General features: G+C 46.0%; 1 protein-coding gene across 1 annotated transcript in view; it reads right to left on the bottom strand.

The window, feature by feature from the left end:
* Positions 1-21834, bottom strand: part of GRIP2 (glutamate receptor interacting protein 2) — a gene marked incomplete at its 5' end in the record, with an annotated part of 51806 nt that overhangs the window by 13765 nt on the left and 16207 nt on the right. Inside the window, 7 exons of the mRNA XM_009578627.1 lie at positions 920-1096; positions 3475-3614; positions 8058-8202; positions 8493-8638; positions 9442-9508; positions 17787-17867; positions 18545-18690. Coding sequence (XP_009576922.1) covers positions 920-1096; positions 3475-3614; positions 8058-8202; positions 8493-8638; positions 9442-9508; positions 17787-17867; positions 18545-18690 — 902 coding nt within the window. The remainder of the gene's footprint in view (positions 1-919; positions 1097-3474; positions 3615-8057; positions 8203-8492; positions 8639-9441; positions 9509-17786; positions 17868-18544; positions 18691-21834) is intronic.

The following is a 21834-nucleotide window of genomic DNA, read 5'->3' as shown; positions in this document are numbered from 1 at the left end:
TTAAGACTTCAGACCAATGGAGGCTGAAGGAAGACACAGCCGTGGTGGAAGAGACACCCGCGCAGTGCTGTCCTTTGAACTTTTCTAAGTCCAAGCACAGTGAGCACAAGCACACACCTTGCTCAGCACATTGAAGGTGCTTTGCAACACCGCTCCTGCAGCATCCCTCCCTGTTTTCACATTCTGTACCGGACAGCAGCCTTTTCACCAATTGCCTTTTGCAGAGGTGATTCAGGGTTTTGTTTTGTTTCAATATGGGCTAATACTAGCTTACATCACTAAATCTGAACTGGAATAACTATTTTCCAGTGCTTTCCTCCAAGTAAAAATCTATTCCCATGACTAGAGCATCCTCCATCCCAATTCCATATGTCTGCCAGAAGCCACAGCTGAATAAACCTGGCCTCGAAGACATGTGTTCATCTGATCACTCACTGGAGAGTTAGAGATACTTCCTTGTAGTATTACCTTAATTATTTTTTTGAGTGAGTGCTTCTAGTCACAAAACATTCTTGTGGATTTTAAAACATCCTGAAGAGAATTAATATGTCCTGCATGGCCTCTCTGGAGAATTAAAAGTGAGCTATGGACCAAATACTCTGTAAGACATATGGCCAGTGAATACTTCCTCCGATTATGTGAATTATAAAGTGCTGTAATGGTTTTGAAAATGCTGTGAACAGTATGCCATATAAGCCAGAAGAAATGTTCCAATAAAAACCTAAAGCAGATACATCAACTCAGAGCACCATGTGAGTGCATTTTAAAATATATTTTGTTCCTCGCTGGAAGCAAGAAGCCATGCAAATGCAGTCAGACCACAGGCTTTGGCTCACGTTCAGTCCCCAGACGGGTTCAGAGGCTCTGCCTATCTTCACCTTGGCCCAGAGACCCCTAAGAAAAGACAACCCTGGCTTACCTTGGCTTCCGTACCCAGCATCAATGCCGGAGCCATCCCAGGACTCCATAGCACTGTCCACGCTAGGAATTGTGGTGGAGTATATCTCAGACAGCTTGCTAGTTTTCTGGGAGTCCGTCAGTTCATCTTCTGGGTCGCTCACTTCGTTTATACTGCCCGACTTCTTGGGATAGGATTCTGAAACCAGAACATGCCTCCTCAGCAGGCACAAAGAGCAAGCCTCAGGGAAAGGCTTATGCTGACGCAGGAGCAAGGCCAGGTACTGTAAGTCTTTTGAAGAAGCTCTTTAGCTCTTCAAAAGTAGCTGAGAAAGGCCTGTGCAATACAGTTGAAAGAATTTCATGCAGTACTCTTATCTCAAGCTGAACCGAGAAAAAATGCCTGAGTTTTTAGCACATGGAATATAAGGAGCAACCATAGGGATTTGAGGATTCCCAATTATGAGAGTTGGGACCTAATCTCAGTTCAAAAGCACATCTTCTTGTGCCTTTGGAAGCTTCCTCTGAACAGCCCTGCCCAGAGAAGTGTTGGCCTTTGCAAGCAATAGCCCATAGCTTCTCTGGTCTCAGAGAGCCTCCTTTTTACTCAGATCAGCAGTGCTTCCAGCCAAATTGCTTCTGGCATGATCTGCCTTTGGGGACGGGACCCAAACAGTGCCAAAGCAGCACCTAGTCAGGGTGCTGGCTGCAAACTTTGTGTTACAAGCAGATGTAGATTCAATCAATGAGATTCCAACCCGGTCCCAAACTACCGCAGATGGAAGTTATAGCCCCCTTCCAAGATTGTACAACCTCGTATCAATTCAGGGCTAATCACCATCTCTCTGAGAGTCTCCCATACAGTCTCATGACAACAGTGGAATTCCTGGGCCTGGTATTTTGAGGCTGAATTTCCCCTGATTAGTGATTGGAAAATGGAAAGCTGAATGTGGATGATGAAGCTCAGTCATTCCCTTTCATTATTTTAGTAATAATAGCCCTTATTATCATTATATCAAATTCCCTTTCAGGCAAAAGCTATGCAAGGAATGGTTTCTCAGCACAAGCATTTCTTTGCACTGAATATTTTAAAGTCCTCGTTGATTAGATATCCTGTTAGCCATCCATGCCCTGGATCTCTGACTCGCAGAGGCTGGGATGAAAAGCCCTCTGAAAGTCTGTATTTGTCAGTGAGGACAGATTATTTTACCAAACAAAGGCCAGTGTCCTGAAAGTCCCTATTTTCCAAGCATTCAGAAGATTGCTCACCATGATTAACACAAGATTACCTTGAAATTTCAATTATACCTGCTTCATTCTCAGAATGATTAACGAGTCTCCAACTGGCACTTGCATGTCAATTATTTCAGCGAGTGGCTGTGACAATGCTAAGTGTCAGCAGGGGGAAAAAAGAATATTTCAGACCAAGGATCAAGACAGTTGGCTGCAGGGAACGAGACTGGGGTTTCTTGAAGAGGCATCAATTCCCCTCTATTTGCTAAGTCACCACCCCCTGCCTGGGCTTCCTCCATTTGTGAAATAGGTACATTGCCACACACTTGCAAACTGCTTTGAGGTCTACAGAAGTACTACGTTTAAGAGCGATGCTACTTCTTCAGATGCAGGACAGACATCCCATGGGCCAGGCCTGCTTAGAAGACCTTTATCACTTGATTTCTTCCAATTTATGCAGCACCATGGGCCACAGGCTGGGTAGGTCCAGCTAAATCTGCAGACTGCAGAAGCATGGCACAAAAAAGATAGAAAATACTGGGTGCGGGGAGGGACAGAAATGCAGCCAGAATGCACCCACTACTTTCTGAACTTGATGAAAGAGCCTCTGTTTGGCTGTGACTTCAAAGAAGTTGGGGAGAAAAGTTTGCATGTTCCCTGGTTTCCCCGATCCCCTCTCTGTGTCCCCCAAAGAAGTGGCCTGCCCGTACTAAATATGCTACTGCTCTTTGATACAGTGTCAAGAGGAACAACTTCAAAGCCACAGGGAGCTTGGCAGGGAAATGAGAAGGGGATTTCTAGAGTGATGGTAGATGCTTTGAAAGATGATCTTAGGGCCCCGAGCCAGAAAAAGGGGCATAAAAGATTTATTGCCAATCGCTTTCAAAAAGTTGAATTAAAGGCGGAGGTTTTTTTTCATGGATTCTACCAGCTCAGAGTCCCCTTGCTCACTTTTGAGGGGGTTTATATTTCAAAAAAACCTTCACTCTTCTACTATTAAAAGCACCTTCTGCTTCACTGTTGTGTGAAACACCCACACAGACAGTGAATGGCACCAAGAGCACAAGGTCTCAATCTGAAAAAAAGTTATTATCGCCAATAAACCTGCTGTCTCTTCTCTTCCCAGTAGCACAGGGAGCCCCTGGGTTGCTTTTTTTTAAAACTGTGAGTCAGAAGTCAAAAAAACGTCCATCTTTTCCCTCTGTCCCCAGCCATGCCCCTGACCACGCTGCCTCGTCTCACAACACATGAAGGAAAACCCACAGCGCTACCTACTCCATTGCCTGGGGGTCCTGCCGGGGTGTGCCTTCACCCTCCCACCCCAAACCAGGCTCCCCAACTCACTCTCCATCTGCTTCTTGATCTTCAGAGTGACCGTCTCTCCCGCCATCTGCAGCAGGTGAATGGCTTCGCTCAGCGGTTTGCCCTTGAGGCTCACATTATTAATCGCTAATATCCGGTCACCGATGTGGATGGCTCCAGTTCTGGAGAGAAAAGGCGCTGTTAGAAACTTCAGAGAAGCGATTCGCCTCTGTGAGACAGGCCGTTAAGTTGTCGCTTGAAGCAATAGCATATTAACTCTCAGCACTTTCAAATATGTCTTGGTTTCCCCTCGGTACGCTGTATACCCGTGATTTCCTCTTCATCACCACTACCAGGAATCTGGGTTCTGCCCCCATCTTCCACCTGTATATAAACATATATGCACAGGAACATATGTACCCCTTGGATCCCAGCCCCCTCGGGAACTGGGACCGCCGACCAGCTTACAGTCAAAACTCTTCAAAGCAAAAAAAAGAAGCAGAAGCATTTCCAGTGTGAGACATCCACCGGTTGTCACACATGGAACTGAAGGACATGTTCACACTGATGGAAAGAAACAACAAGACAAACCTAAAAACCCATTAAAAAAAACCAAAACAAATGGCCCAACACACACAGATTGTGTGTGCAAGCACGAGCTGAACCAGTTGCAGATCAGTTCACGATACGTTTAAAGCTCACCCCTACACAGCTACGCCACTGTGACTTTCTCCATCGAGACCACTGCGCTAGAAGGGGTGACTGTGTTTTATTGCACAGCCACGTTCCAGCACTGGCTTCTGCTCTCAGTTAAATAAATCCCCAAGGCTTCAGCAACAGCCAGGCACAAGTCATAGCAATTCTCCCCCTTCTCCATTCTTCCCTCTGTGCCTGCCCACAGACAGGGGCTCACTTTACCTCTCCCGGTGTTTGCTGCAGCTCCGGGAAGAGTAGGCAGGACAGGATGTGTCCATCGCCAGAGCTGGCAGCCGAGGCAGGAGCTCACGCTCGCTGCTAGCTGGACCGAGCTCACTGCACTCACGCTCCAGCTCCCTAACGCCAGCAAGCGAGAGCAGCAATCCTCTCCTCCTCCAGCAGTACCATGAGGTTTAGCTATCAGGAACCTGCACGATCGAGCCAGAAGGAGATGCAAATCTGGACCGCAGTATCTTTTTGTCCATGGCAACGTGCCTCTCAGGTTACATCTCCAAATTGGACTGCTGCTCCTGCAGAATTGGGATCTGATATACTGTCACAGGCAAAACAGCTACTTGTCTTTCCCCAAAATATGAAACTTTTGTAGACATGTTGCTGTGAAACACCTACTATAAGTAAATCAAATTGGGAAATGGCAGGACAAATTGGGAAAAGGCAGGACTGTTCGATCTGCTGCTGAAGCTGTTGAGATACGTGGACAGTGCCATGACAGTCCCAGCCAGCCACTAGATGTCCATCTTGCCCCATCCAAATCAGCCTGAAAAAGCCCTCAGGGAAAACTTGTGCATTCAAATAAATTACAGATCAAACTGGAACCAGAGTATTTGTCTCAAAAGTTTCATCTACGTAGTCAAAAAAAAAATCAAGCTTAACTGCTGGCAGTTTAAAGGCGATCCTTCGCTCGCTGCAGTGGTTCAGCATTTGAGGGCCTCCTGCTGTAGCACTGAACCCAGCATGGGGACACATCTGCTATCCAAGACACCAGCCCAGCCACCCCCACCTCTGAACAACACAACTGCTCTGCAGAAACTGTGAAAGTCCCTCAGCATGGAAAAATACAGAAACAATTAAAGAGAAAGGTCACGTTCAGCCAGGTGCTTTTCTTCAAGGGGGGAAAAGTATATCAAAGTCCAGTCCTCTCATCTGTCCATCTCCAGGCACCCCTGCGAGGACAAACAGAAGCCAAACGGGAACGACGGAGAAAGCTGTTTCTAGCTAATGACCCGTGTGCCTCTCTATCATCACCAACAGTCCTTAATTCAACACAAACACTAACCAGCCCAAGGAGCTGTGTGCTCCATGTCCCTTCTTGCTCAGAGGACACGTGCAAGAGCAGAATCAAGCAACAGGTAAGTTGCAATCTGTAAAAGGGGCTGCAGGCACTTTCCAGCAAGTGCTGGAGAAGTGGCTGCATGCCCATGGCAGGGATTTACTTGGCACGTGGGCAGGGCCACGATCCTTTCTCCCCCCTGCCAACATGGGTTGGTGCTGAGCACTCCTGGACAAAACCCTCCTGCAGCCACCCCCATCTACTTGACCAGGTAGCGCTAGAGGAAGCTGGTCAGACACTTTAAAATGCCAGCGATAGCCCAAAATTGCTCTTGGAGAACCATTACACCTTGACCAGAATTGAACAGTATGTTCAGGCACACTCCCTTCCCCAAGAAGAAGGAAAACAAGTCCCATGGCTCAGGCTAAAGCCACCCACAGGTGCCGCAGGAGGGGAACAGAGACTAACATGAGAGAGAGCCACTGCTCGACACCAGCCCAACAGCCTGAGCTGCCTCTGTAGGTTTCTACAGGATCAGACAGGTTCAAGGAGAAGAATATTCAAGGTCAAGATAAAACCCAAGTCATCTGAATCTGAAGCCTCTTCAGCTTACACAGCCTGCCACCCGCTGTGACAGACGCGTGACAGATCCTAGAGGACACCCTGCTTTCCCCATCGCCAAGTGAGCAGCCGGAGCCGCAGCGCAGACCTTTGCTCATGCCTCTAACGAGCGCGGACGGCACGGCCCCATTATCAGACGCAGGGATCTTGGCTGCCCCGTGCCAGCACTTCTGAAACATGTCCTGTGCTCCAGCAAAAGCCAGGCACAGCTTTGGGTTTAAATCCCTGTCCTTCAGAAACCTGTCCCGTCCTTCAGAGCCTGGCTAAGGACGCCTGTGGCACAGGGAAGGGTAGTGCAGCAGGAAAGGGACAATTCAGGTTAACACTAGGACCACCCCTCTTCCCTTGACAAGGTCGAGCCACTCCCTTCTGTTACTCCCAGGAGAAAAATATGCACCACGTCAGCAGAAAAATATGCACCTTTCCTGCAGGCAGCCTTCATCCCAGCGCTCTTCACCCTCCCCACAGGGAAGCCAAGGTTACCCAGAGAATTCCCCACGCTGCTCCATCCCCATGTCGCTCCTCTGCGCAGGCATCGTTATTTGTTAGTCTGCTACGGTGAACATGCTGAACGGCTCCATCGCTTTTCTCAAAAGGCTTTTCATTCCTTACTGTCTGCCAGCTCCTGATCAAAATTCAATAGTACTGCAGCACTTGCCTGCACTACGCTTCTCCGAGGAGCAGTCACTGATGTGTACCCGAGTTCAAAAGAGGAACAGCCACGGCATTGCAAAGGGAACTGAGAGCAATAAGGGTACCAGACCGTCTTCTGACACCTGACAGCATTTGGGCTTTCTGTCCTTAACCTCTCTCACGCTGGGCTGCAGGTACAGTGCAGAACTGCTATGCAGAAAAGCCTCGGATACTCTGTCGCTATTGTTTTCTAGGGAAAAAGACCGAATCCTACAGTGGCAGGTAGTAATATAAAATCCCCAAAGAGAAGAAGAACCACTAATGACTAAGTCCATCCCTCTTCCTTACTTCTTGGGAGATGTTCTGCTTTCTGTACCAAAGGAAAGCTAGGGGAATGCGCAGCAGCATGTGTGCTGAGAGCTCGAGGAGCCCAATGCAGGAAGAGGCACCGAGCTGTTCTACAGTCCAGCTAAGAGGGAGTGCAGCCTCGAAACAGAAAGAACCAAAAGGCCAGATCTGCAGCCAAACGTCCCCCAGGTCTAGCACTTTACACCTATTTGTTCAGGGCTTTTTTTGCTGCTGTTCTGCCTGTCAGGCAGCACAGGATAAAGCAACCCTATGAGAAGCGTGAGTCAGGGTTGCTGAAATGATCTATTTACAAGTCACAGCTACCATATAGACAGATTAATTAAGATACAGTGTATGACTCAGTTCCACCTTATATTCTCAGCAATGTCCTGATCCTTTAAATCCCACGCATGCACATATACTCAGACAGAGGCGCGCACACACACAATCAACCTCCCTGGTTGCCGAAGGTAAATCTGCACCTACATTTATGCAGCATAAATGCCTGCTGCTTGAGGCACGCCAGTCCTGCACTGAGATACCTCCATACGTAACAGACTAAGCAACCAGCAAGGTTGGGCCAGAAGACCCCTGAGATTTTTCACCGCTGCCGTGGCCATAAACCATAGTTCAGCAATAGGTCAGTCCTGGACAGGAGTCTGTGGTGGTTTTGTGGGCAGCTGGGCACTCTCCCCATGCAAGATGCGGTGTGGGAAATCACAGACCAGGAAGAGGGGCAGATAAACACGTTTTCCTGGCTGCTGCATTCAACCGACACACTGGATCTGACTCTTCCACAAGTGCCCCGCTTTGAGCCTCTCTCATAGTCCCAGCCACCCCACATGTCCCGCCATGTGGGTCTGCAGAGCCAGACTGGCAGGGCTGTCCCCACTTCACAATGCTTGGCACCTTCATAGCACCTTTCCTTTTTAGCAGGCTAAAAGACCTAAGGAGAGTTTATGACAGCAGAGGAAATTTTGCAAACTTCAAGATCCCTTTCCCACATCAGTTCAACCTCTCTGCCCCCAAACCTCACCTTTCTGCTAGCCCTCGTTTAGTCAAGCCCGAAATGACAATAGGATCAAAAGGCTCCTCTGTCCCGGAGATGGTTATTCCCAAGGGGCCACCATATCGCTTCAGTTCCACTGTGTAGATAATAGCACCGGTTGTCTCCTGCTCATCTGAAAGAGGAAACAGGAATGCTGAATTTTTTAATTAGCCATATGAGAGAGGTCATAGGAAAGACTTGCAGCATTTAGAAGCAAAAGCCTGAGGTCTTCACCCATCCTCATACCAAATGGGATTTTAACCTTCCAGACTCCATTTAAGGGCAGAATAACAAAAATAGACTATAATCAACTGGAAAGCAGTGACAGGACAGGCAGCAGCCCTTATCTTTGTTAGTTTGCACTACCTATTGGGAAATGTCATTACAGTGGACAGACACCAGTTTGCATCAGGATTTCTGTACCAGAGTTATCTTCATCCTTCCTAATCTTCAATTTGACGAGGTCTTCACACTGCCTTAAAATCTGGACAGCATCCTCCATTGAGCAATTGTCGAGTCGGATGTTATCAATGGCTAACAGCTTGTCTCCCGGCTCCAAGGTGCCAGTTCTATGTGGAAAGGAAAAGAAAACTAAAAGTACATTTGTATTTGCCTTTCAGATCCTGTGACGCATTCAGTCCTGCAGTGGTGATGACAATATTAACTTTTTACTGTCCTTGATCTTTTCTGGGAAACAACCATGAACAGAGTCTGGGACAATTATAACTTAAAGAGAGGAAGTTTGTGTAGAGCATGCATCAACACAGAACAAGACAGAAAGATTAGATATACAGCCTGGGTAACCTACAGCACTGAAAAATGCCTGATGTTTAACTGACAGATATTCTACCTTTTATGGAAACTCCTGTTTGAGCACTCTTAGAAACGAGCCCTCCGGCAGCACTAAATTCCTCTGAAAGCCTTGCTATGAGGTGTTGGGATCAGAGGTGAAGTCAATAAATGCTGAGTTATTTGCACAGTTCTCCACCAGTGCCCACAATTCACTCACTCTGTTCACCTGAGCAGGAGCCGAGACAGAGCAAACTACCTGATGAGCCATAGCACCTTGTGGGATATATGAAGGCCTTTACCACATGCTCTTAAACGCTAAACATCCATCTCCTAGAGGGTGAGCAGACCTCTGAATCAGTGCCCTGGCCACCTTCTCCATTAGCTCAACTCTACTTGCTTCGATACAGACAGTTTTTATTGCAAACCCTACTGTGGTCTAAGACTAACCTCTAGGGTTGACATCTCCTTACATGCTGGCAAAATCCAGACCCAAGTGCTACTGCTTGGGCTTCATTCTACCTCTCATGACTGGGCCAGACATTTTGCAATGGGTTTGGCAGATGGGAAATTCTGCACTCACCTATGTGCTACGCTCCCCTTCTTGATGTCAGAGATGATCAAAGGCTCCCCAGGCTTTCTGCTTGCAGCTGCAAAAGAGACACATGGGTACAAAGCTCGGTATTGAGTCTGCTACCTAGGAGGGGATGGTTAATGGGGAGAAAGAATTATAAAGAAAGGCAATTTATATTCCTTTGACAAAATGATACTTCGCACTTGAACTCTGGAAGCCACAGCAGGAAAAAAAATAGTGAATCCCTGCAAACATTTGCTAGCTGCTACCTTTGGTCTCCTCCTGAAGAAGGAGAGGACGCGTGGTGTCCAACAGCAAGAGGTGGGATTGCCGAATCCCAGCAGTGTTAAACACCCGCTCACCCACATCTCTGACGCGAGACAGCGAGTCAACAGCCATGGCAGTAGTCAGACATCAGCACTGCTGCCTGGGGAGTACCTAGCTCAGCGCTGTGGCTAATACAAGCATTTCTGTGTTCTTCAAGTAAAGTAGGCTGGGAAATTTTCCAGTTAGAAAATAACCCAGGTAAAATTAAATAAAACATTGTTTTCCAGCTGGTTCAGGTCTCCAGGCCACTTCATCATACAACCAGATAAATGAGGGTTGGTCTCAGTGCTGGAGCTGGAAGGGGTGGTTTCCAATTCTTCTCTCCCACCCTGATAATGTTTTCAGCCCACGAGAGATGCGAGTACACATCTCTGGGAACATTTGCATTTTCAAATTTGCCTGCAAGACCTGCTGCTCTCTTGAGAAACTCAAGTGAGATTTATGGCTTAAACCGCTCCTGACCTCCCTGCCATCCGCACACCAAACATATGCCAAGAGCATCCTTTGCACACCCCGTCACTCCCTCCTGCCTTGCTATGGGAATTGCATCGTCTCATTTAAAGCTCATTCTCAGCAAAAACTGCGTGGGAAGGAAGAAACTCGCATCATCTTAACATATCAGGTGCAGGTTAGAGATTAAAGTATCTGTGAGGCACTTGGCATCAACCACACAGAGATCCACCTGCCTGAACAGCAGTCAGAGAGCACCCCAGAAAGTCAGACATAAGGGAGTCTCTACTCTACTATAGCTTTAACCTGTTGTTTACATTAATTTATGAGATTTTAAAACATATGTGCTAACCCGTCACCTTTAAGGATACCCTCTCCCAGATATAACTAAACCTCCTGTACTGAACAGAGCAAAGATAGCCAATCTCGGCTGTGGCAGGGCTGAGTATAAAAGTTGGTCAGACAGTGAAGAGCAGATCGTGACTGATTTTATAATAGTCACGGCAATGCGACTGCTGAGCGATACAGAGCCTGGAAGAATTATTTTCCCTATCTCTTACTGGAGCACGGTGCCAAGCAATTTTGGTCTGGACACTCATGTTCAGCTTGCGGCCACGGGTCAAAGAGAAGCGTGGGCTGTGGAGATTAACTGAGGGCTCGTGCCTATATATTCAACCTGTCTACGGCACGGACCAGGCAGCAGATAGACCGACACATGCCGGGCAGAGCCGAGTGCTGGGAGGGAAGGACGGGGTGCAGGAGCTAAAAATCAATGCAGATATCTACAAGGCCACACACTATGGACTAACAGCACAGGGGACGGAGACGTATTGCCCTGTTATTACTATTGCTGTTCTCTTTTTCGATATAGGACATATATTTGCTGCTGAGAGGTGCACAACGAGGTGGTCTGAGCTGGCAGTGATGGGAGACCCTGTTAGCACACCCTGAGCCCTGGGGTCGGGCTGGCATCACTGCATGTTTAAGCGCTCCCTAGCCCAATTCTGTCAAAACGATCCAGGTTAGCAAAAATACTTTTCACCGCAAGGTTTGTTTATTAGTTTCAAAGCAGAGGCAGCATGACAGAAAGGGGTTAGGGAGGATCTCCACAGTCCTGGTGGTGGGTTGGGGATGGCCACCTCAAAACCTGACCCAGCCACAGCTGGAACGACGTGTCCAGAGACCGTGAACACTCAAATGAGCAAAGAGGGGGGAAAAAAAAAAAAAAAAAAAGGCAAGTATAGACAACAACATGCCTCAAGCTCTACAGAAATGGTGTCTACCTCAGCATCCTGCCCGTGGTCAGTCTCTGAGCAGAGAGCGAGACCTCGTCCTTCTGCAGCTCTGCAATTGGTGTCAGCACTGAATGCAGCACAAACTTCCCGTATTGGAAGCAAGGATGACAAACCAAAGGCTTTGTCCATTAGGAAACAAAGCAAGTTTTAAGGAAAAATCATTCTGGTTTTGTTTGCTTTTTTTTTTGGAAGTTGTGCTTTCCAAACAGATTTTCTTGAGACTTCAGTTAAATGGAAGAATCATGTACAACCGCATACAACTGTCCCTACCATCAGAGTACCCAAACTTTAATAAATGGCAGCCCTCTGTTTTAAATAATCATTTAGTATAAAATGGAAAGGCTTTATAAAACCATCATTATTAGTCAGCACCTACAAATCTGAAGGGTAAGTTAGAGAGACTTAATGAGTAACTTAATGACTTAATGAATAATCGTTCTCTCTCAAGAGGCATAAGATACGAAGTTAAGATAATGAAATCTCAAAGCACAGAACAGTCACTTACTGTTCGTTTTAAAAACCAGTAGTTACTAACTCTATTAATTCACCTTTTGCACCCCAAAGCCCTTCCCGGTGCCCCAGCAGCGCGCCCAGCTGGGCTTTCGGCCCGTCAGCTGGGACCAGGCTGCCCCCGACCGCCCCAGCCACCCTGGGACCCGCGTTCTTAACAGTCCCGGGCTGCTCACGCAGGGTAACAACGTGCCTCTGCCTAACGGCTGCCCTGTCTACAGACAGGAGAGCTGCAATGTCACTGAAGTGGTGGCTCAGTCTAGGTCAGAGGCATTAGAGATGTAGACCACTGGTGAGATTTTAGATAAACGATTTACTTTTTTTTTTAAATTGCAGGCAAATTGGAAACTACATTATTATTTTATTAGGGCTGTGGTCTTTGGAGTTAAGACACTTGAAGAGATGAGTAAAGCCTTTTCATCTATTCATTTCTGCTGTCAGTGTGGTTATTTCTTTTCAAAGGACATTGTCTGGGTAATTCTGTTTGCTGCAGGAAGACCCCGTTCGGATGCCCAGCCTTGCCTCTCTGGGTCTTTGCTTTCCCGTCTGTGAAATGGAGATGGCAGCAAAAGGAGTAGAGGGAAAAGATGGATGGAGAGACAGAAGCAGAAGCTGGTGAGCAAAAACCCATGCTCCCTCTTGGCAGGCTTGTGGCCTCCGTCTACCAGGGCAAACCACTTCAGGTGGAAGTAGGCTCTTTTTCAGATACATTTGTATTTTTGATGGGTTTACCAGTACAAAAGATAGTTTAAATCTGCTCCAGTGGCCCAGAGAAAGCTCCATAAATCAACAGCTGATGAAGGTAGAAGCGTGGGGTGGGGGAGAAACTCAAAATGAAAACACTGCTTGGTGGTGGTGACAGGGCAGTGATAAAAAGGTGAATTGATCAATACTGTTATTTACTTTTTATAAATTGCTTTCAGTCTCTCGCCACCTCTGCTGGGATTCTGGCTCACTTGGCGTTTACTCTGTGATGGATGACGAGGCCAGAAACACATGTCCAGTTTGTGTTTTTAATAGAATGCATAATGACTCGTATTGGTAAATTATTCCCCTCCAAGGAGCACGAGCACATATCTCGCACGCATCAACGCTTCAACCCATTACAAATGCCCTTCGTTATTGACCAAGCCAAAGCAGCACTCTGCCAATGTGCGATTAAAGAAATTGTAATAATGCCATAAGAACACATTTAAGAAAGCAAACATTTATAAGGGGGAAAAAACAAACAAAATCAGAAACCCAATAATCTCAGGATAGCTAAGGAATGAGAAGAGGAATAAAAGCAAATCAGAATCGATCACAAAAAGCAGCAGTGAAAATCAAATCCCCAGTACCCAACTTTTTCCTCTATCATTCATTAGTTTTAGCAGCAGGTGCATAAATTATCAATGCCTCCAGCAAGGTATTTACCCCGCCGCAGATCTGTTTCCTTCCCAAATCTCCAGGTAGCAAAAGCAGGACAGAACGTCTCACTTCAGTAAAAGCAGCAGAGTGAATCAGCCGCAAATCTCAGTTGAAGCTGCAGTGTTAGCGAGAGGGTAGGACAGGAGACCGCCGGGCACGCTGCCGCTTGCAGACGTGCTCTGCCGGGCTGGCGGCAGGTCCCAGGTTAATCCAGCACCAGCAAAGCCAGATTTGCTTGGCTCACAGATCCATCTTCTTGCTAGGACAGTGATTACGCTGCTTAAGCAACTTAATCGAAGTTATCTATCCAAATTCCGGTTTTATCGCCTGCAAGCAGATATACTACCTATTCCTTATCTGCAGTACTTCACACCAAGGGCACAGGAATTGATTTGTTAAGATACATAAAGGCAATTTGATAAACATGCTATATAAAGCATTAACACATAGCTAAAATGAACGGCAATTTCAATATCTGTTTAAACAGCAACAACAACACACCTGTACCCTGCAGCGAATTTCACAGCTAGCCCCTGGAGAGGATATTTGAGACAGACAAAAAAAAAATCCCAAAACCAAAAAACACAAAAAGCAATCTTTTGTGTAATCAACTATCATTTTCCAGAGGCTAATAACAAATCCACATCTTATTTTAAGAGGTCAGGTATTGAACATACAAGAATACACAACTATTAGCTTCTCGCTGTTGGAGATTTTAATTTGTAAGAGATTTACAGAAAACCTACAAAGGCAAAACTGTATCATTAGAACTGAATGCAGCCAGCAAGATCAGAGCACTTACAGCATGTGTTCTGCTAATGGAGATGAGTAGTTCAGGCTAACAAGAGCCAAATATTCACATCCCTGTGTCAAAAATCTCAGTTTGCACGTTTTTGCATCCCCACAATTCAGAGCACCTCAAAGGTCTCTGCAAATAGTTGAGCTTCACAGCCCGCACAACTCTTTGAACCTCGCGGAGCAGAAAGGAGAGCACGCTTTGCTCTTCAAGCAGAGCAGCTGTTTTACAAACAAATGCAGCCTTCCCCCTGGGACAGAAACCGAGGCAGTGGAGTATGGAGAAAAAGAGATCGATTTTGCTGGCTTCTTGTCGCTTCACCCCTGGATGAAGTGCAAGGAAGCAGTGCACATGAGGCAGCTTCGGTGTTTTACTTTGCTAATTTTCATTTAGCAAACGCAGGAGACTGAAATGAGGCTTGAGGGCACGGGGGTGCCACAAAAATACAAAGCAGAGCCAGTGAAAAACTCAGCCCTTGGACCTCCTATTCATCCTCTGGGGAAAGGAAATGGAAATAATGCTATATGGAAATATTTGCATCATGCGTCTTAATTTGCTGCATCCCTTTGCCATGCTGTGTTTGAGCAGGAGGAAGAAGCCCGTCTGCGTGCACACAGCCATTTGCACAGACCACAACCCTGGGCTTGCCCAGCCCAAGCCTTCTCTTTCTAGCAAACCCAGAGACCTTGGAGAAGATGAGAGCCTTCAGCAAACACCCACCCCTCACCAGGAGCAAGCACAGACCCTCTCTGTATGTTCATCCCAGAACCAGCAGCACCTGCCCTCCTCATACAAAAACCTCCTGGGTTTTCAGCCCTTTTATGAGGCTTTCCAGCAGATTTACGGTTCCTCCTGCAGCCAGCTCCATTATACGAATTCTTCCAACGCATCCATCAAGAATCCTGCTTTCCCCCGCTTTACTTAGCCCATCTCCCGATTAGCTCTGAGAGCCACAGCACAGCAAGAACTTGATCGCTTTTATTTCTGTAGTGCTCCTCTGATGAGGTCGTAACACTTTCTGCCCGTGTAAGAAGGCAGCAGCAAACCTTCCTAGACAGAGGAATTAACTACAGAAGAGCCTGCTGAAGCCAAGAGGTAAAACTCAACGAAAGCAACTCATCTTTCTTCTACTGGGTAGCTGGACCACAAAGTTTATGAACAAACCCAATTCTGTGGCCACAACAGTGCAGTGGGTCTTCTACTAACCCCTCCAGCTTATCATCTATTTAACCTGCCCCAGTTTTACAGAGCAGGGAACAGGAATCCAATGTGCAAGGCCAGTAACCCAAGTCCCCTACTTTAAAACAGTAGTTATATGCTTCTCCTTGTCAGAAGAAAAGCTATAAAAGCTGTTCCTAGATCTATACAAGCATTCAAATCAGCAGAACTGCGAGGAACTGAGCAAAACAGAGTTATTTTTACCTCTTTTCTCTTGCTGCTTGCATCACACTCCTGCATGCACATCATGTCTCTGCAGGAGGTACTTACCATAAGGCTGCTTGCTTTGGTTTTAATGTTTGAAACTCGTATATTTATCTGCCCAGTCAGAGGCAGAGTGACAAAATGATGATCTAATCGCTAAGGGTCATGTGGACATAGGCTTATATGGACTAATATATGAAAACAGAATTAGGATTCAACTAGCATTTCATCCTTGCCACCACATTTTCTGGATGGCTGTCTTTTGCTCCATTTGTAAATATAATTTTTGCTTTGACTCAGCAAAGGACTGAAATATATCTTAAGTTCATGCGTTTGCGTTACTTAATGTCCTGCAAACCCATTCAACAATCAAAAAGATCAAACCTACTATATTGTTAAAAAACTGCTTTGTAGTTGGATAATGGGTATCTAACTATTTAAAAGCCAGGGGTCAGTTTCTTTTTATTTAGCGGTCATTTTAAAAAAGTGTGTGAAATCGATTTTTTAAACAAATTTCAAATGAAAACATTTTCAACATAAAAATACATTTGAAGTGTAAATGCACATCTGAAGCAGATCCCATTTAAGTAAGACTCCATAAATAAAAGCTAATATTCTGCCAGCAACTCCCAGGTTCGTTTTGCTCTCCAGCCCCAGATACAGACTAAGCTTTGAAGTTTAAATGGGATGAAACCCTGGCCATACTCAAGCCAGAATTTTTTTTTACCAGATCCATCGTCCCAGGTTGCTACCTGAGACTGCAATGCCAATGCAGTGGGCAGGGCAGCGGGCTGGGACCCAGCGCTCGCTGGGCTGCTGCACTGTGCCCTGCTCCCCCATCAGTGAAATGTCAGTACGGGTACCCCACTGCTTTCAGAAAGCACTTTGATGTCTTCAGACAGTAATTGCTAACAAGCCAAATGTTAAATACTGCACTGTTATTTCTTAGGATTATTCTTGAGGCACAAATAAGGGAGGCTGGGAAGAGGGAGAAGAAATAACACAGGATGCAAAGCCATCACCCTGTCGATGTTCAAGTCATTCCTGAGAATCACCCTACTTGGACCAGAACACCTCCAATTAACTCACTGACTAATGCTGTAAATGCCAAGAGGTAATTATAAATAGCTTATCTATTTCAATTGAACCTAGTTTTAAAGTGTCCCTAGCGACTCCGTTCCCCAGACACAGCTGGGTCCACGCTCCTGAGGGCTTAGACGCAAGATCCCATTACTGCAGTCTCAAGTTTCTTTGTTTCAGCTGAGAGGTGGTGGCAGCCTCTGGGCATGGCAAGTCTGAGATGATTCAACTCAGTTTACCCAGCAGTGAAAGAGTGATGTGAGACCTGACATTTGGCTCACATTTGCCATAAAGGAAAAGTTCACTGATGCAAGGCATAACAAGACCCCTAGTTGGCCAGAAATTTGGGATCGATCTGCCTATATCATCCCCTTACAGCATCCCCTCCAAAGACGCCAAAAGATTTTAAAATGAAAAATATGCTTCAGAAGAGAAACAAAGAGAATTAATCAAGAGTGAGCAGAGAAGAGAGAAAAGAAAGAAAAAGGTTTATGTCTCGTTCTCTCAGTGCCCACCAAGTCCTGGCACATGGATCTCTCCCCCATGGCTGGGGTTAGTCAATGCAAGGACTCCCGGCAAACCCTGCCCAGCACCCTCCTGTCCCTGAAGTGCCTTCTCCTGGACCTCTAATGCCAGCCACCCTCTTCATCCTCCTCCTCCTTTTAGCAGTTTCCCCTCTCTACCCTTCAAGCTGTGGGTTCACCTCACACTTACTCTCCTCCCTTCTTTTTTAAAAGGAACATAATACAACTGTGAGCAAGGAAATTAAAATAACATTACTAATAATATAATATAATATTAGCCTGTGGCACAGACCAACTGATCGGTTGAGACGCATCCTTTGCCCCAATCCTTCATGCAGGGTTTTTTCACGCTTTTCTTTGCGGCTGCCAGCTCGTGGAGGCAGGAACCAGACATCTAATTCAGCTTGGGATAAATCACAAGCACTGCGAGCGCTACCAGGAAACCCCATGTAATCTTATCTCTCTCCACTGGGCCCCTCTGATGTGCCAGGGCAGAAAGCAGCCGCTCTTGCAACTGCTAGCTCAAGTCTGAGCAATACTTACAGCTGATTGTAATTCCAAGCTCCACACCCCTTTTCTTGGGCAATTTAACGTGGAAAGTACCGCTGCTGGGTATGACAGACTCTATAAAACCAAAAACAGACAAAAAAGAAAATAGAAGAAAAGAGAGAGTTTTCAGCTGCATAGATGGTTTCTTTGGAACCAAGAAAAACAAGCCCATAAAACTCAGCTTTACGGGTTCAAATAAGGTTGTTATTCGAGACCCTGCGGACGTCAGGTTAAAATTTGGATTCTCATCAAAAATACATGCTCTGAACATCAAGTGAAGTGCTCACATCACGCTGTATTTCAAGATTGAGGCAGCTCTGTCAATGTAAAAGGAAAAAAACTTTTTTTTTTTTTTTTTTTTTTTTTTTTTAATAGAAAGCTGCTCTTTTGCCCCAGCCAATAGCTTTGGCTCCGTCCTTGCTTCAAGGCCATAAATTAATATAAATATTATTCATATTAATGGGCAAATATTGAAAGTGCAGGTGGCCTCTTCATCTACTCCTTGGGCTTATCTCAGCCAGGTGATGAGCACAAGGCATTTATGAAAGGATCAGAAGAAGGACCCTCCATCTCAGTGCACGTTAGAGAACAAGAAGAAATGGAAAAGGCCCTCACAGGGTCTTCTCGCTCTTCCCTCTGAGCTCTAGCAAAAACCTCATGTACTTGTGTGAATACACTCCCTCCTAGGGCTTAGCAAAGGCACGGGCAGAGTCCCGCTGGTAGTGAGGAGCAGCAATCCTTTGGCAACGTACCTGCAACATCGAATTCAATCTCAAGCACCACTTTGTTCGTGAGCGCGGCATCACGCAAAAGCTGATTAGCTTCCTCCATAGTCCCATCCTCAGTCGCAATGCCATTGATAGAAAGAACTCTGTCTCCTACTTGCAGCAGCCCACACCTGCAGTCCACATTGGAAAAAGAGGGAAAGGGGACAAGGAGGCAGGGAAAAAGAGGAAAGGAGAAAAAACAACCCCACAACCAGCCATGAGTTACTTTTGCCAGGCAAATCTGTTACGAGACACATAGATTAGTGACAAATCCTGCAGAAGTGGCCCCAAAGAGAAGATAACTCATTCTGCAATGCCTGTCCCAATGCCAAGAGCCCCTGGAAGATCACAGGGCAGCAAACCCTTGTGGATTGCTTGAGCTCAGACATAGTTTGCTCCTAAATAACCATCTTTGGTCATATTTCCTGCAATTTCCAGGGGAAAAAAAAGTAACCCTCACCTTCCTAAAAATCAACACCATGGCCAAGAGATGAGAGCGATAAATGCAAGGGCATGTGCCCTCCTACCCTATCTAATGGTATACGGCTCCTTCCATGTGCCTGCACCCCTCTAAAACCCAAACTAATGGCACTGAAAATTGCACGGAGTCCTCTGCTTAATACGTGGCTAATATTGAAGCTACAATCCAAGGAACTCACTGAAATGTCTCAGCAAATTGGATAATCATTTATCCCTTGTAATTGCATTTCTGGAAGCCAAATGTACATTGATACCGTTTAACTGCCTTGAAAGGCCAATATTATTCCGATGCAATATCCCGCCAATATAACCACAACTGGCACTTGGGGGTTTTGCGTTTAGACTCACTTTCTCCAAGAGCACAGATCAGCAGGTTTTTTTACTTTGGAAGAAAAACAATGATGGCAAAGCTATGTTGGAGATATACTGCTACAGCATGGTTTGTCTCTTGGGACCCCTCTGTATTTATAAGCAAGGATTTTTTGACACATGAACCACTACATTCAATATTCACCCTCCCTTCTTTTTTCTTTTTTTTTTTTTTTTTTAAATATACTGTAATACCAGCAAGACAATCCTCCACCTTACTGAGCTGGCCCACGGCTCTACAGGATAAAGAGTTCCCTCTGACTGGCCATGGGCAACTGCTCATCTTCCTTCTCCTCCACACCCTTCATCAGTTGTTGGCTATAACCACATCTTTTCAGATTTTCCACTCATCACCTGTCTATAAAGCTGTCCACTTGAGCAGAGCTTGGGAAATCATTCCTCCTCCATCATTAACATACGCTACAGAGTGGTCTCTAAAACACGTTGAGGGTTATGGGAACAAGTCTAAGGTTCACCTCTACATTTGGAGTTCTTTTACCACAAAGATTTCCCAGAAGGCATCAGCTATCCAGAAAATCTTTATTCCCCTGCTCTTTAATGATCAAGCACATCCTTTGCCCTCTCCTTTCTAGATGCAGCTTCCACTGGTATTTCACAGAAGACAGCTTGTTTTTTACTAATCCTTCCAGCCGCTCTTCATCACTCACACCCCATGCAATTGTAAGAAAACATGGTACCGCAGGTCCCAGGCACACAAAGGTAACATCAAAGGCCACAGACACTGGCTGTATTATTCACCTCCAAACAACAGGACGTATATATGAAAGACCAGGTCATCAAGAAAAAATGCACACATCCAAATTCAAGAAAAATGCACAAGCACAACATCAAAAGCTGAGATACAAGCAAGTCTGGAGAGAGCCTAGGGAGGTTATTTTACTGGTAGGAAGGTATTAAACGTGCAGTATATTTACACTGCTGCCTGAGTTCATGCCATCCATGGAAAAACACTGGTTATTTTATGAGATGTAAATTCAGAAGTGTTTGTTCAAGGAGACTTGGATTAGGACAGACAACTCTATGGTGTATAAATGAATCCACTCTTGAGAATAAATTACATCAAGTTTAATTACAGTCCTTTACTGGACTTGTGGATATGCAGCCACACAGATGCTCCTGGAAATATCAGCTTATAAATATGAAGATGGCAAGGAGCACAACAGAGATGCCTCCTCCAGCACCCAGAGCTCTCTTCCTATGGCCAGAATGCACCTTTCAGAAAGGAGGGATCAACATCGGCGTCACACAGACATCGCTTTGTCATTTCAAGGTCACACAAGGACACAATCCATGTTGGCACCACTGTTTCAGCAACAAGGGCCGGGAGATCACTGGATACTTTTACTCAGCACCAAAGCAAACATTTGCCACCTTTCCTACAGAGCTGCGTTCTCATAAAACAACCATTTCTTGTGTTTCTTCACTCAAGGTGGATTTCCCTGGGTGTTTTACAGCCAATAGCTCTGTTAGATCAGAAGTATTTTATTTCTTTTACTATTAGCTTTAGTCAGTCATGGTTGTTCAAGCCCCAGTCTTGCAGGTTTATAAAAGTTTGTGGAGTGAAGCCACAACCTTCTGGCTCCCTGCACGAGGGCAAGGAAACCCGACGTGCTTTGTTAACTCTTCGGAATAATTCCAAAGACACCAGTTTCCAACTGTCACATGCTCTTGCACTGGGAGCAGGGCCCTGGGAGCCAAGGCTCCTGCAGACCTCTCCTTGGTTCTGCTGTGGGATCCTACATGAACCTTTTAGATGGCTTTCCCAGAGAGAGGGCGTTTGTCTCAGAGATGCAAAGTCTAACATCAGAGCTCACAAAGCACTTTGAGATCATGGGAGTAGAAGTGCTTTGGAATCAGAAAGAATAAGAGTACAGGCATCTCCCAGAGTGAAAGACAGCCCTTCAGAGGTGTTGGAGTCCATGATGGGAATGTCTCCCTGGGTTGCAGAGATTTGTATTTTGTTGTGACTCATTCCTTGGGCTCAAAGACAGCAACAGAGGAGCAGAGGTGTCTTGCTAGATGCAGAGCAGCGCAAATTCAAGCCTTGGGCAGGATATGCGCTGCAGATCTCACTCAGCATCATCAGCATCTGTGTGGTCACTCCAGCTGTGGGGTGAGTGGCGGCAGCTGTGACCATGGCCACATCTTGGCTGCAGAAACCGATCTGTCATGCCCCGACACTCCCCCGAGTTGGCCTGCACAGGTCAGACATGCACATCTGTGTATGTCTGTACATCCGTGTCTGGACATCGGTGGGTGGGTCCAGCCCCCAGAAGATCAAAGCTTTGCTGACAGCTTCACCCAGCTGCTAAACTTTCCTTTTGCAAACTATTCATACTAAAAAGCCAGAAACACAGTGATCAAACAACTGTGTCTGAGCAGAGCTAGAAAACGTGTACCTAAGC

This window comes from Fulmarus glacialis, unplaced genomic scaffold (assembly GCF_000690835.1).
Source record: "Fulmarus glacialis isolate BGI_N327 unplaced genomic scaffold, ASM69083v1 scaffold1425, whole genome shotgun sequence".
Lineage (NCBI taxonomy): Eukaryota > Metazoa > Chordata > Aves > Procellariiformes > Procellariidae > Fulmarus > Fulmarus glacialis.
The sequence above is the reverse complement of the archived record's forward strand: the minus strand, read 5'-3'. Positions and strand labels throughout refer to the sequence as shown.